Genomic DNA, 15,652 nt, shown 5'->3' with positions numbered 1-15,652 from the left:
TTAGATATTTTTGTTTTTAAATCTCACAAAGACCAGCTGTTCTGTTTTGACCCAAACGATTACTGGATTTCATTTCGTTTTCTTTAACTATATAAATATTTTAATAATAATTAAAAAAAATGTCGCGAGCAGATCATCTGAAACCCTGTGCAGTAAACCTGTGTCTCAAACACTCATTGTACCTGTCATTGATTTATTATCACTGTTTACATTCACAAATTCACACACAATCATGCTCATCTCATGCTGTTCATACTGTACACGCTGTCATGTCCTCCAACCTCATGTACATAAAACGTACATATTAACCAACAGTACCAATCAAAAATTTGGACTTGCTCGTTTAATGATTTTTCTTTATTTCTGTTACTTTCTACATCATAGATGAACACTGAGGATATCCAAACTCTGCTGCAGAGGAGAAGTTCAGAACTTCATGGTTGAATTACTGCAAAGAAACCATGACTGTCGGAGACCAACAGGAAGAAGAAGAGAGCTGCTTGGACCAACAAACACAAGGAACAGATATCAGACTATTAGATATTAGAATATGACTTTAGTCTGATGAGTCAAATCTGAGATTTTTGTTCAGACCGCCGTTTCTTCATCAGACACAGAAAAGGTCAATGGATGGTATCTGCATGTGTGGCATGTGTGGAGGATGTGTGATGATGCTTTGCTGTGGACGCTGTGGATGATTTATTCAAAAATCAAGCCACAGAAACACACAAGGGCTCAGTCCTTGCTGCAGCGGTCCAGGGTTTGATTCCCACCTGTGGCCCTTTTCTGCATGCCATCCCGCCTCTCTCCCTCACTCCTTTGCTGTCACTATCAAAAAAAGCTCAAAACTATCTTTAAAAAAGATGTTTTAGGATGAATACCTGGCAGATAAACATGATTTCTGGTTGTAAATGTCCTTCAGTCTAAACAAGCTGCAGAAAACATGTGGATGAAGTCATATCCCAACATTACTGGTAGAGGGCAGCATTCAGTTAGGAACTGTGTGAGTGCAGCAGTCATTGTATCGGCACTTAACACTTAACATTTAGGGTACGAATCATATTCTTATGTAATGCTTAACTGGAGCATTATTCATGATGATTTATTGCATTCATTAATGCAGGATGTATTACGAATTCCTGCTGCCAACCACAAACAAATGAGCAAGTCATCATGATTTTATGTGATCAGCTCCACTTCATAAATAGTGTTAATTCACGGTTACTGTACTTACTGTACTGAACTCATTGACAGTTACTTTAAAGTTTATTTCAGACCTTCATCTACAGTATTTGCTCAGCCTGTGTGGAAGCAGAGCAGTACCTGTTCTCTCTCTTCTAGAAATATGAAGCCTTGTTTTGAGTCAGACTGTTCTTCAGACACAAACATTTACATGAACTTACATAATCATTGAGTCATGTATTAGTTAAGCATTACTCAAATGTATGTCTACCCTTACTGTAAAGCGTTTCCACTTCTCCTTTATTTCCTGCAAACTTTTTTTTTCTTTAGTCAGTAAGTTGACACAGCCAACTACCATCAACCAAAGATCAGACTCAGCCCTGCTGAACTCAGCTGCTTATGAGTGTATACTTTAAACGATTTGCTGTTAAATCATTGAAAAACCTTGTCTGACTCATACCATATAGTTTTCCATGCCTGCTCTTCAGAATGTATAATCACATGGCTGTGACTTTTAGAATGAGGTACTGAAATAGAGGCCGGACATCCACACATGAAGCAGAGCCATGTGAGTGCATCATGCTATGCTTCAAACACAGTGATTGACTGAGTCTCAGTTTAATTAAGTTTAATGACTGAAAAGTTATCCACAACATTTTTGAAAAGAGAACTCTCACCACCTTTTGGGGGTTGTGTTTATAAATTGTAATACATTTTACAAGGAGTAACCTTAATTCAGGTCTTTAATTGGGCTGTCATTGTACCCGGACTGATGGTGAAAAGTCCACATCGTGCTGGCATCCCGCATGCAGAAGGGTTAACAAAATTGTTTGCATTAGACAGTTGCATTAAACACCAAAGCACTACCAATCCTAGGGTTCCTGTCCTGTAAAGACACACCTCCTGTTAGACGTGTTGCAGTAGAGGTCATTTACACTGCAGATTTTAGCATCAGACAGATTTTTAGTCCTTAGTATGGGTAAAGCTCCAAAAACACTGGATCCTACATTTCACATAATACAACTAACAGCATCTTAAACCCTCCCTACCCAGTAACAGCACATCTTTCCAACTCAATGCCCCCAGTTTGTAATGTATTCTTTCAATTATACATTGCTATCATAGACTCAAAGCTCAAGCTGACATAGCCATGATAGATGACATGTTTCATAAGCATTACTCTCTGTGACGAGTAATATGACCTTTCTGTGTAGAATACACCAACTTTATATTATTTTGCACAGACACCTAAATAAATGTTCTTCTTACAGAGTTCAGTGCTGGGGGTTTTTTTCTGTGTGTTTCCAATAGACATTAACAAAACAACATAACAAGTTTTTAGTTTCTTATTTTAATATCAATAAAAATCCAACATGTATACTCAGTCTTTGGGAATGCATAACACATTTTTTTTAGAATATTTACATAGATATTCACAACAAGTAGACTGTATCAAACTACTACCCTGGAGAGTATACATCTTAAACAATAAAGTAATAAAATACATAAACAATAACAAACAATATTCAGAGAATATAAAACCATTGTAAATTATATATATATAAAAAAAAATATTTATACTTTATATTTAAAATTGCATTTTAAAATTGGCTTGAATACAGTATCCTAAATGTGCAATTTATTTCCAAACTCCACTGTGTTGAAGTGTTTTATTTTAATACAAGTACCACTCCATATTTAGATTGTTCTGCTCATCCCATTGGCTAGTTAAGCTTGAACAAAGTTGAATATGAAATGAATGAAAAAGAAAACCGATAAATGACTGAAGAATAAGCCAATGTCTTTTGCTGTACAAACAAATCAAAATGCACAATATTTGTGCTCTCAGAGGTCAAGCGATATCCGAAAGTGCTGTGCTCTTTGGGACAGTTCTTTTGCAAACTCTTGAGCCTCATGCAGAGCTTGTCTGTCCGGGAAGTGCAGTGCCGCCTTCTTGGTGGCCACAGCCAGCTGCTTCAGGAGAGCACACAAGTGGTTGCTCTTACACAGAAGGCTCTGGCTGGACCCTCCACGTTGGGCCTCCCTGCACATGGTGTCCACCAGTCTCTGACCCACCATGATCACCAGCTTACTTTGCGAGATGAATTTTTCTGGTGGCTGGCCGTCTTGAAGACTGCCCACAAATCCCCCGATGGCCTTCTGGAGAGCACCAAAGTAGAGCTTGCAATGCTCTGACAGTGAGGATGATGAAGATTCTGTGCTGCTGCCGGACCCAGAGGAGTGGCGCTTGTTATCAGCCTGAGTAGTGGAGAAATGGAATAGAGAAGGTGAAGCTTGCCATCTATGATGTGTTCTGAATTACAGTGTTTACTGTCTTTTTTGACTAAAAGGAAATAAATCCTGGAAAGCTACATTAAAGATGGATATATAAAGCACTGATTTCAGCAAAGGTGTTTTTGTCATGCTTTGTATGCAGTATAGGAACAAATCCTTTGTGTTAATAGGAGATACTGACCTGTACCTTGTTAGAGACAGGTGTGGCTTTTTCCTTTGGTTCTTTCTGCACTTCCTTCTGCTGCTTTTCAAAGTCATTCTTAGTCTGCAGAAAGGTCAATATCAAAAATATTACATTAGTAAGTATGCTTAGGTAAAACAGATTATCATTCAGGTACCACAGTAATGTATATCATCTATGATAGAAGCTTTCACCTGCAGCTCTACATAGTCATTGTCATCCTCCACTAAATCCTCCCCTTGTTCACTTCCATCAGGACTTTTCTTTGTCTCTGGCTGACCCATGGTGTTGGAAGACTCTGCATCTTTCTGAGGGGCCTTGAACAGAAGCTTTCCATTAGCATTAATGATAGACACCAGGCGCTTGACATCCTCTGGAACAGTGCGTGCCACCATAACAAAGCGCTCCAGTTGGTCAGGTGTTTGGACCTGACCTGGGTCCTGACACAGTGTGTTGAGGGGCCAGCCAGCCATGCTCAGAGCACTTATTGTTTGTTGTAGGATCACGCCAGAGTCTTCTACAATAGACAGCTGTTTATAGAGCCTTGTCTGAAGGTTGGCATCTGTCAAACGGCGAGCATTACCCTTAACATCGAGGGCAAAGTTCAGGAAGGACGTCAGAGAACAGGCAATGCCCTCTGCTGCTTCTTTGATCTCCTTTAGGTGTTTCTCCAGATGTTCTTTGCTCCTCCAGTGACTGCTGACAAATTCCATGAGACGGGGCACAGCCCTGCAAATGGACTCCTGCAGGTCCAGAAGTTTGCGGCAGACCTCGTCCTGGCTGAGTGTTACTTCTCGCAGAGGCTCAGGAGAGGAGGAGCTCAGAGCCAGAGAGTCACAGGAGCTGGTGGAGGAGCTGGAGGCTGTGCTGATTCTTTGACTGTCTGCTGCAGAGAGGCGTAAGGCTCTACCTCGCTCGTCATCGTCCTGCACAAGTGACTCTTCACTTACTGGAAGGTCACGGAAAGATGTACAGGCCAGGAAGTTCCTCATTCGCTGAAGACGCACCCTTGTGAATTCTTGAGAATTCTTTGGGTCACCCCTGCACTCTAGGGGTATATGGTCGCTAGGGGGATCATTGAGAACTCGGGGGAGGGTTTCCTCCTGGGGTGGAACCGCATAAACTAACTCCTCTGTGAGCCTCTGAGTTGGGGGCTTGTCATAAATAGGGGCCCTTGGCAGCACTTTTGGTGGACTGGGTTTTGGTATATCATAAAGCGAGGGAGTTGGACTGCCTCTTTGAATGGGCCAAGCATGTGCTGGAAGGGTATCATAGAGTTGCCTGCAAATGGCTTTGGAGGGCATGGTACCATAGGAGCTTTGGGTTGGACTTTGTTTCTCTGGACCCACTGGTACATCATAAATCCACTCAGGCTTGCAGGGGTTGGGAAGGGTGTTGTATCCACCAGTCATTTTCTGTTGGGCTTCTGTGGCTGAGGGAACAGGGATATCATAGTTTGGGTCCTGAGGCAAAGGTGGTGGAACAGCATACACCTGTGCACCAGAAAAAAGTTGTCAATATCACAGCTATGCAGAAAGAAAAGGTCTTTAGGAATGAAGTAGACATTTGAGTGGGAAAAAAGGGCCTCACTATGCTTTGAACTAAGTACTTGATTGTCTACGTGCAAGTGACAATCCACACCTGCCTAAAGTCAAAATTGGAGACCTTTCATGGTGTGAAGATTACAAGCTCTCTTTCTTGATTCTTCACACAACTACTTTTCAACACCATGAATGCCTTAGAGGAGGGACTGTCCAAAAGTGTCCACTCCATTTGTATGATTCTATGCATCAAGACTACAAAGCAAAGATAGAAAGTTCTAGGAGAGAGCTCATCAGGGAGGCAGTGTGATGTAGCCAGGAAGAGGTTATTTGGCTATTTGGAACAGGTGTAAATGCTGTTGCCTTTAAACATAGTCAAGCAACATATTGCGTGAACTAGTTAATTTCAAGGATACTGAAGCTTTAGCAGAGATGAAGAATATGTAATAAATGTGAAATAGACACAGCATTTTAAAGTGAGTACATCAGCCTCCAAACTCTGAAACTTACATAACAGTCTCCTGGATTGCTACACCTTACACTCTCCGGAGAGTCAAATCTTTTCTCCAGCTCAGAAATTGGAAGCAGTGAGTGTGTTCGTGGCATATGTCTTGGAGTTGTTGTTGTCTGCAAATAGAACATCACAGTAAAAGAAAAGACATCAGACTAGTGGAAGAATATCAGTACTTTTGATGCATTCTTGGGTATATTTTCAGAGACTCACAGAGAAAAGAGAAGCTCTTCTTGCTTGGCTTGGGACATCATAAACCTCCCCTTTTGGACTGGACCCCATGCTGAAGAATGAAGGCTGCAGATAAGACAGACAGGCTGTAATATTGGAATTGACTGGCAACACTTCACTGCTTTGATCAGAGCTGCATATACCTCAGTGACCTCTACCCCAATGCATTTATGGGGACAGTGTTTGCTCTGAAGCCTGTTGAGAACCTCATTATCTATGCACTTTGCCAATTAACGCAGCTGTATAATAGAAACCATGCTGCTCATTGAATATTAGGTGGCTATTGCAGAAGGGAACGGGACTCCCCTGGAGCAGGAGAGGAAATGGTGAACATGTGGGTATATTTCTCCCCACCTTCTACTGCACCGGCATCCGTACAGACACTTCTGTCTTTCTGGGGTCCCTGGCGGCATGGGCTGCTGTTTGCAGTTAAAAGTGTCTGAAGTCTGTGTCTGTTTGTCTTTTACAGGCCCATAAAGACCCTGGTGCTGCATGCCTGTCCCCATGGAGAGGCCCCTGGTCCCCATCTGTAAGCTCTTTTGCCAGCAGGGGTTTCACAGCGTTGCATTTCTGCAACAGTCTACCTCTCTAATCATGAGAGTGAACACTTCCCAAGGAAAAGAACCAACTTTGACCTCAGACCAATAGACTGAAAAAAACCTACCTTTACCTCAGGTCCATCGGTGCTGTGCATAAGTGCTGATGGGACTGGACCTTTTGAAGTTGATATAGGAGTGGATGGGACTTTGTAGATCATGTCCATGCGTTCATAAGCTGGGCTGCTGGAGGGTCGGGGTACACTCGGGATCTGGTATATATTTTGCACATTGTCATCAGTTTTAGCTTCAATTAATTTGTGTTTTTCTGACACATGGCTTATGGAGGCCGCAGTGGTTCCAGTTGGTGGTAAAAGCTGCAGTCTATTCGCCGGGGCCAGACCATGCCGTCCATAAAGAGAGCACATCCACCATTCGCTGGTGCCGGCCACATTTTGATCCATCACCATGACAATGTCCCCTTTTCTGAAGGCCAGTTCATCTGCACACTCTGCGGTGTTGTCGTACAGGGCTTTCGCAAGTTTGTTCTAAAATAAACAGCAGAGGAAATAGAAAAGATTAGTAGGTGAAGTATGTCTGTGGGCAGGTAGTGTGGAACACATGTAAGAATGTAATACATTCCTTTTTTTGCTGCTGTAAGCCAATGACAACATTTCCTCTTGCAAAATGTTGCTACACATCTGAGTTGTCATCAGATTCACAAATGAAAAATGCACACGGCCATCTAAAAATCAAAATGGACACAACTAGTTGTCGCACAGTCAATATTTTTTTCACTGTTAGAATGATTGTGAAACTGCAAAAGCAAGCAGCACTCTTTTTGTTTTCAATGACATCTATTTTTTTTGCTGTGTATTTTCACTTCCTATTTATGCTTCCTAAATGGATAACAAGTTTCTCTGAAGCTTCCTCTTGCAGACATGCAGGCATCTTAGCACATTTCGCGCTGTTTCACACATATGAAATCTCACATATTTCGGAACTGATTTGTACTCTGCTATTGAAGAATGCTCAGTGCTTCTTTTGCATGCATGCCCCTTTTTATGTTTCCCTGAGAATCCTTCACTGTCACTGTGCAGCTCACAAGTTGATAAGATGATGTACATGAGCAATCTAATCTAAATGTTGTGCAATGACCACAAGCCGTGGCTGGGCTTCCTTTGCTGCATCGTTGACCTTTTTTGGTGGTACATTCTGCTAGTGGGAGAGATGAAGTGTGAACAGTGACATGCCTTTAAACCATAGTGGCCACAGCTTGTGGTTTGACACTGTGTGAATGCACGACTTAACACTTACTTCATCAGTAATACCTATGAGAAACATACCCAAATGAAAAGGCATATTTAGATGATTAACACTTGAACATGGTGTGATATGATGTTAATCTGCTATGGGTTAGACTACAGAATGGTGACTGACAGAGGTGTAGCCGATATGATACTCAACACAGGTTCCACCCTGCAAGATATGTGTAATAAAATTGTAATTCAAACAAACCATGAATGTATTTATTTATTGTTCCTAATAATAAATGTACAAAATGTGTGCTGTCATGTACACATGTAAGCTCTTACATCTCACTGAGCTGAAACTGTGTTGCATTGCATCATTAGTCTACATCCTGTTCTTGCCTGTCCATAGGTTCTCATGAAGCATACATTTCCTCCATTACTGCACAACCTTTCTAAACTACATTCTATTTTATCATTCTGTAGGCATGGTCAAGTCAGTCCAACTCTCTGGTCCACTGAAATATCTGGACATTTACAAGGTGGACTGGCACGCTGTTCTTTTCATTCATTGTTCTGTGATGACAAATCTTTATGACATAACGAGTGTACAAACATCCATTTCTTCCATAAACCATAGTAACTTTGATTATCCTCAGATTTTCAGCTCATCAGCTTATTTCTAGTGTATTAACATGGAAACATTATTTAATGTTGTAGCTGAACTGGAGCTAATTTTGACTATATTCAGTTTGATAGCTTGAATATTATCTACATTTCATAAAATAATCCTATGTTTGTATGTAAAACCTTAACCTTAACCTACAGATCAATCATCAATAGTAACTATCAAATACATATATGTAGTGGAGTAAAAACTACAATATTTATATTAACACAAGTATTAAAACTTTACTTGAGCGTCTGAGTAATGGTACTTGGTAACATTCCACAGACAGATCCAAGATGTAAGACACTATAGAAGGAATGGTACGGACGGACACTCAACAAAACAAACACACCCTCACACACACCCACACACAGACACCACCCTCAGCTGATAAGCGTGTGTCGGGGGTGGCGGGTGGAGATGGGGGGTTGCTCTCTCTCTCTCTCTGAGGGTGAATCCTCTGCAACAAAGAGCCCATTCACCATCGGAGCCCAACACGCTCAGCACCTGTTGGGATGCGGGCCTGGTGGAGCACACTGGCCGCAGCAGACTGCACACACACACACACAAAGCCTCAGCAAACTCCCTGCCTAATCTTCTGGGTCATGCTACAGACATACGTAGGGTCAGATGACAGTCGGTGAGCGTACCACCAAGATTTACATTCTTGTTGTACTCATCAGTGTGCACTATGCCAACATGACATTAGCCAGCTCTGCTTGTGTTACACTCACACTGCATTTTGTCCATCCAGGTCATGATAAACATGAGTGTTAAACCACCATGTGACTTAATTATTAGTGAAACTTCTTTTTGATCAAACTTTTATATATATATATATATTATATATATATATATATATATATATATATTAGATATATATATATATGTATATATATATAATCTTTGTTTTCACACCACAACTTAACATGCGAAACATGTGACTATCAGAATTCAGGTCACTTGTCCTGAGCAGAAGCCCCCCCGTCCTCGTGCTGTGTTTACTGGTGTCCCTCTTTGCGCGTCCTGCGTGTTGATGGCTGAGTACAGTACCAAAGTCAGATTCAGCTGTGACTCTTTTGGATTCCTGCACACGCCTGCTTGTGCAGATCAGCCCCTGTGACAGCTGGCCTTCAGCACTTTAACTGCACAGCTGTCTCTGCCTCTCCCTCGCCTCTCCCGTCTCTCTCTCTCTCTCTCTGCTCCATCCTGTTCACAAATTAACATCGACCCGTCAGACGCAATGCAAGAAATGCTTTCAAAAGTCCCGGATAGGAGCCAATAAGCCACATCAAGCCAAATTTAAGCTGCTTTATCTCAGCTATCTTAAATGAATTCAAGGCCGGATGTGGAGTGGATTGTTGTTTTCATGACACACTCGGTTTTAAGTGACAATGCTATTTTTAACTACATGATGTCAAACTGTTACACAAATATCAAACACACAAATATATCTGGGACTGTTGGTTTTCAATGTTAAATCATCTGTTGATTATTGTTTCAACCAAAAAATGACAATTCCAACTTTCCAGACCCCCAAAGACATTTTATTTTCAATGTTACAAAGAAGACAAGCAGTTAGACTGAGCAGTATCAACGGCTTGAAGGAAGACTATGAAACGTTTGCTGAACAGCAGCCGCTATGGCCTCAAAGCCGGAACTGACTCACTGACATCCGTTACACAACAAAACATTTACATAAAGATGGTTAACATTAATAACATAAACTACTGGTCATACCAGACCAGGTAAGGCTGTAGCAGCAGGACTGAATGTATTAGAGTGAGCAAGAGTGTGTTTTATTGTAAGAGAAAGAACATTACTACTATACAAGATTATTTCTAATTTAAACAAAAGTTACGCAGTTAAGCTTCTGTTTGATTTGAATCAAAACAGTTGAAGTGACTCTGAAAGGCTGTGGTGGTGATTCATCTTCATATTCAACCTGATCATTGCTGAAGTTTAATCATTGCGCTAATTCCTCTAATTAGGGAACTATTCTGCAGTCAATGACGTACTTTGATTGAGTATTTCTTAAGTGTGGTTAAGACATGAAGTCCACATTTTTGAAAGAGTCGCACACTTTTTATTAAATCATCATAATAAGAGCAGCCAGTCCCCAACTGGAACAGGAACTGGTCCAGGAAGTGGTTCCCAGTGTGGGAACGACAACCTCTTGGTTCACTCTGACCTTTTGGCCTTTGACAGCCTGGGCACGACCCCGGGGGTCAGGTCAGCACCTCATCCATTATACGTTCAGACGCATACCAGGCCCAGCACAACAGCCACGGTGGCAGTGAACAAATCTGTCACACATGGCTAAAAGTTCACTAAAAGTTAGAAAATGTTTGTTTTCCTAGACAGAGTGGTGGGAGTTCAGGATGAGGCAGAGTACATAGTTAAGATAATCTCTTTTCTTGAATTTGGACAGGAAGTCAGCCTGTAAATATGACATATTAGACTTTCCCACAGTATCTTAGATACAAAGATTGGGGGCAGGAGGGTAGACGAGCAGAAGAGACAGGGACAGACAGACAAACAGAGGGAAAAACACTGACAGAGAGATTTGGTATCCCTCTAAATTATTTTCTGACATGTTGGGAATTTGTTCCTGGTCGATCAATTTTATCATCTTTAAATGATCCTCAGATGTGCTCCATGGAAAATCACCTTTGTGAAGTCTCTCTCCAAGCCAAACAAATCCAAAAGGAGGCTGTGGAGACTAATTCAGGCTCCATGGCAGTGACACTGACTCGCTTACAGCTGCCCTGGTATTTCCTGTATGGGAACTGGTGAGAACTATGTCAAAATCCCATACAAAAATACAACACAACTGATGAATACGACCTAGGGCTTTCTATCAACATTCCACATAGACAGCTAAACTTCTTCCAACAATATGAGACCAAAGAAAAAGCAAATGGACTTAATATGATTCAAAACTAAATAAAAAAAGACAATTAAAGATGCAACCTCCAAGATCTTTTTGTACTTGCAGATGTAGATTTGAAGATTTGCTTTCCTCTGATAAGATTATGAACAGTTAATGTTAAAATAACTGAATTGGAAGTCGTTTTTTTTTTTTTTAACATTAGCACAAAGGAGATGAGGTAAAGGACTTTTTATAGTGCAGGGGACAGAATGAGTTCCCACTGAAAACTGGTATGACGAGTATTAATAAGAATCACTGTGTCTTCTATAGTAGCCCAGAATAGACAAACCCTGGCCCTAGTCAAGGCTTTTTAAGTTTGAGTTAAGTTACATTATGTTTTGTGGTTCTCCTACACGCTTGGAAAGGTGGAGGGTGAGGTGAGGGGTATTCAGTTAGATGGAATCTGCAACCTTACTGCTAGATGCCACTGAATCACTGGAACTATTGTCATCATAAATTACATTGTCACTTGTCAAGTGGTACTAAATACTAAATTTGTACAGTAGCAAGCTGATGGAAGTAAACTGTTTTTATTCATATTACACTTCTAAGTGATACAGTACAGTTCCCACAGTTCTGTGATGGTGATTAATTATACGATTTAGAGTGTGCAAACACTTTCTTAGCCTACAAATAACCACAGCCAACAAATAACATCAACATTGCAGTTTGTTGTTTCCCAGAGGTGTAGCTGTGGTTGACAGACAGGGCAATGTGAACAGCAGCAGATAACAAGCCGATTGCAGGCTCACTGCTCTGAGGCAGGAACTTATCTCACCCCTCACACTGGTTTTATTTATACTCACACTTCCTCAGTCTCATCTTCTGCCCTTTGTCACAGTGAATACAGATATTCCCAGTGTTGCTTTGCACGGAGCTGTTACAGTGTTCTATGAGCGTGCTGTGTGGTTGAGATTGAACCTGTTTTTATAAGGTCATATGTTGATTGCATGCATTTCTATCTATTTGAGACAATTAGGGGAAGTTTGGCATTTCCTATAAGCTATGATCGTATGAGCCCATACACTGTGTAACATGGCCAGCTTTGCAGGAAACCTGATGGATCTGTGGAATTTGTTCACCACCACATGGAGCAAAGTTTTGGTAAGTGGATCCCTGAAAATCAGAGCAAAGTGACACATAATGAGCACTCAGCACACTCTGATGAAGATGAAGGTCAAGAGTGAAGTTTCACACTCAAGCCAAGAAAAGACTGTTAGCCAGCAAACATAGATGTGTTTTGTGAGGTGACAAAATCACAAATGGAGATAAAGTGACTCTTTAGCTGCTGAATGTTTCACTTCTTGAATAGCTAGTTGCAAACTTGGTCTGCTGTTTGGCGTTGGGCAGGTAGGGTACAGTGAGTTTACTAGAGCTTCTATGCATTGAAAGCAACTGCCTGCTGTGGCAGGAAACAATGCTGATGAGAGCTGAACCAAAACATTAAAGCTGCGGCTCGTAAAACCAAAAAAATTAGCTGAAGTGCTGCAAAAAAACAAACAAAAAAAAACTCTAAGCTGAGGGGAACTGCAGAGTGTGGTGATAATTCTTCACTAGAAGTATCACTTCCAAATACGAGTAGTCATTATTACTGATCATTAATGTAAAAATATTGATTTAAAAATGCAGCCCGATAAGAGTGTCTGCTCTGCTGTGTAGCTAAACCTTCAACTCAAACCAAACCTGACACCCTCACCTTCTAAACGAGCACTCAGAGCCATTTCTCTGTAATATCGATTCATCCGTTCATGATCACATTACAGTCTCGGCTCTGACTGGATTCATTTGGTTTGTTTTGGTGAGTTTATTCAGGAGCCTATAGCCCAGTTGGCACACGTCCTCCAAATCTTTGGCTGACAGGATGAACGATGGGGTATATTAATAATCCTCAGCGGTTAAACACATGGACAGTAGCTGGATAACATAAAGGACAGATGGTAAATTAGACCTCCCCTCCACAGTTTTCATTTGGACTTCCTGGAGAGGGTGCTGCCACTTCTCCATGCCAGCCCCCTGCTGTGTGAGCCCTCATGACTGTACTGACTCCTGCTCTCAGACGATAAAAACAGGCAGCAGCAGCACAGCAGCACACGAGGAATCCCAGAAATAGCTCCCTGTGAACTAAAAAAGCAAATTCCAATACGAAACAACCGTAAAGAACGGAAATGAGATTGCTGAAACTGATGGTTAGTCATCAGCTAAAAGCGTCTGCTTTTTTGAAGAAGCGATGAATAGGATGAGCTCAGGAAAATGTCAGGGTGATGCATATCCTTTCCCTCGACTCTGAGCAGCAGATAGGACCCTGGGAAGATTATGTGTGGCTATTACATCAATCATGTCGAGGCTTTTTAAACATTTTCAGCCCCCCAGTTCTAAACAGTGACCAATCTGAGAGGAAAGTTCACAGTGCCGTGCAGAGATATTCTGCACTTTTAATCATCGAGTAACAATTTGGGAAAGGTGTGGGGAGACTGCAGAAGAAGAGTCAGACATTTTCAGATTCTCTTGTTTTGCCAAGGTGAATCTTTTCTCCATCTGCTGTCGGCTTCCCTGCGGTTCCATTTAGTTTCTCTGGGGGTCCTTTAACAAACACTGACTCGCAGAGACAAAATGGTGCATCCATTCATCACGTCTTAGGAGACTTCTCAACTAACTAACTCTAAGCAATCAAAGTCAAAATTCAACACTGATTTTTGTTCCAAACAGACCGGCTGTGAAGTTAAAGAGGCACCGAGCCAGACAGAGAATGAGGTGAGTATGAGAACCAAACCCACCACAAAAGGTTTACTCAGCAGATGCCCCCCACACTCCAAGTACACACAGAGTGCAGCAACAAATGTGTGCACGGCTTTGAGGATCAGAAATGCAGGCAGTTTTGTCAGCTGTTTGAATGCTGAGAGTTAAAGATGCACAAGTGACACATTTATTCCTTTTATAAACTCATAAATCAGCAGAAAATAAAGCAAACACAGGACACACTGCTTCTCGTGTCCAGAGTGCAACTTTTAAGAAATGAAACGTGTGCCTGACTCCCTCATTATCTGCTCCTGAGCAGCCTGACTTGATAATCTCACTTCTAAAGGCTTGTGTGTTAATGAGGCTCATAAAGTTTCACTCTCAGCTCTGTGTCAGGACCGGCCCTCTCACGTTACAGCCTACAGTAGAGCAGGTCAGAGGGGCTGTGTGTAGAAATAGGCGGTAGCTGACACCGCAAGTTAAAGTGAAATCCAAGCAGGTGGTCTACAGGGACATTCCTCTGGACGAGCCGCAGTAAACAGCAGAGCAGAAAGAGAACACATCACAGCTCAGACTACAAACCATTGTAAATAAAAGTTGTTCAGTAACAGTTATTTCAAGTTTGTCATGTTATAGTCAGAGGCAGCAGAGCAACAACCAGTACTCACCATGTTTGTTCAACAGTCGTGTTCAGTGTCCACACAGAGAAATAAGTCCGTCCACAGCGGGTCACTTTTCAGTGAACCATCTCAACCATGAGTGTGTGTGAAAATTTACTCCTCCTGTGTGTCTCACAAGCATATTGTCTGAGCTGTCACTGAGAGCCAGACTGCTTTACACCCGGGGCGGGGACTTCCATGTCATTGACAGAGCTGCTTTCCTGCAGCCCCATTGGCCAGAGAGACCCCCCCACACACACACACTCTACAGCTTTGGCCCACCCCACCACTGATTTTTTTTCTTCTCTGCTTCATGACCGTCTGCGCTCTCTTAGCCTTCCATCGTTCTAGTAAAGCAGAAGTGCGCCGCTTGTCACTATTTTACTTTTCCAACTAACTGAGGGAATTTCTTGTCATTGCGTTTCATGTTGCTTCCTCTTTTCTTATAAATTCAACATTCCCCCATTCATGACAGATTAATGAGACAGGTTTGGGTTGGGGTGGGGGTTGTTTGAAGCAGAAATTCTTGCGGCTTTGCTCGTTGTTGTCTGGACAACAGAGACAGCAGCGTCTGGGAGAGTTGGGTTGGGGGTGGGTTGGGGAATGCAGAGGAGTGATGGGGCTCGGTGACCTTCCACTCTGAGGGCGCAGGCCGGAGCAGAGATGGAAATCAGGAGCATTGATACTTTTTCTGTTCTATCACACAACTAACAACTAAAATGAACCCATTTCAAGTTCTTTAACTGCTTTATGAATTTAGTCACAGACAGAAACAAACAGTGAATTCATACATGGCAGTATGGCTCTGTCTGTGTGTGTGTGTGTGTGTGTGTGTGTGTGTGTGTGTGTCGTGGTGTATTGTTGCTCCTTTTGCAACAAATGGTCTTAAAATATCTACAGGATATTACTATATCTGTGGTGTTGTGTT

General features: G+C 41.9%; 1 protein-coding gene across 3 annotated transcripts; it reads right to left on the bottom strand.

Annotated features, from left to right (window-relative positions):
* Positions 1 to 2,517: 2,517 nt before the first annotated feature.
* Positions 2,518 to 15,021, bottom strand: cass4 (Cas scaffold protein family member 4). Of its 3 annotated transcripts, none has more exons than XM_010744268.3 (7): positions 14,734 to 15,021; positions 6,606 to 7,025; positions 5,924 to 6,007; positions 5,710 to 5,826; positions 3,853 to 5,151; positions 3,665 to 3,742; positions 2,518 to 3,441 (listed from the first exon to the last, which is right to left on the bottom strand). In XM_010744268.3, exons 1-7 carry the CDS (start codon positions 14,734 to 14,736, stop codon positions 3,028 to 3,030), a joined length of 2,415 nt encoding a protein of 804 aa, XP_010742570.1. In that variant the 5' UTR covers positions 14,737 to 15,021; the 3' UTR covers positions 2,518 to 3,027. The 3 variants fall into 3 exon arrangements, with proteins under 3 accessions (XP_010742570.1, XP_019122785.1, XP_010742569.1); XM_019267240.2 differs by having other exon boundaries at positions 3,659 to 3,742; positions 6,612 to 7,025; positions 14,734 to 15,020; XM_010744267.3 differs by having other exon boundaries at positions 3,659 to 3,742; positions 14,734 to 15,019.
* Between the last annotated feature and the right edge of the window lie 631 nt (positions 15,022 to 15,652).

This window comes from Larimichthys crocea, unplaced genomic scaffold (genome assembly GCF_000972845.2).
Source record: "Larimichthys crocea isolate SSNF unplaced genomic scaffold, L_crocea_2.0 scaffold269, whole genome shotgun sequence".
Taxonomy (NCBI): domain Eukaryota; kingdom Metazoa; phylum Chordata; class Actinopteri; family Sciaenidae; genus Larimichthys; species Larimichthys crocea.
Note: the sequence above shows the minus strand (reverse complement) of the source record. Positions and strands in the feature narration are given on the sequence as shown.

Bases quoted from the DNA above. Each gene is read 5' to 3' on its own strand.
- cass4 (XM_010744267.3), bottom strand. The intron at 5,152-5,709 runs GTAAGTTTCAGA...TCTGGTGCACAG, and splicing joins GCAATCCAGGAGACTGTTAT to GTGTATGCTGTTCCACCACC. The intron at 3,442-3,658 runs GTCAGTATCTCC...TCCACTACTCAG, and splicing joins CTGTCTCTAACAAGGTACAG to GCTGATAACAAGCGCCACTC.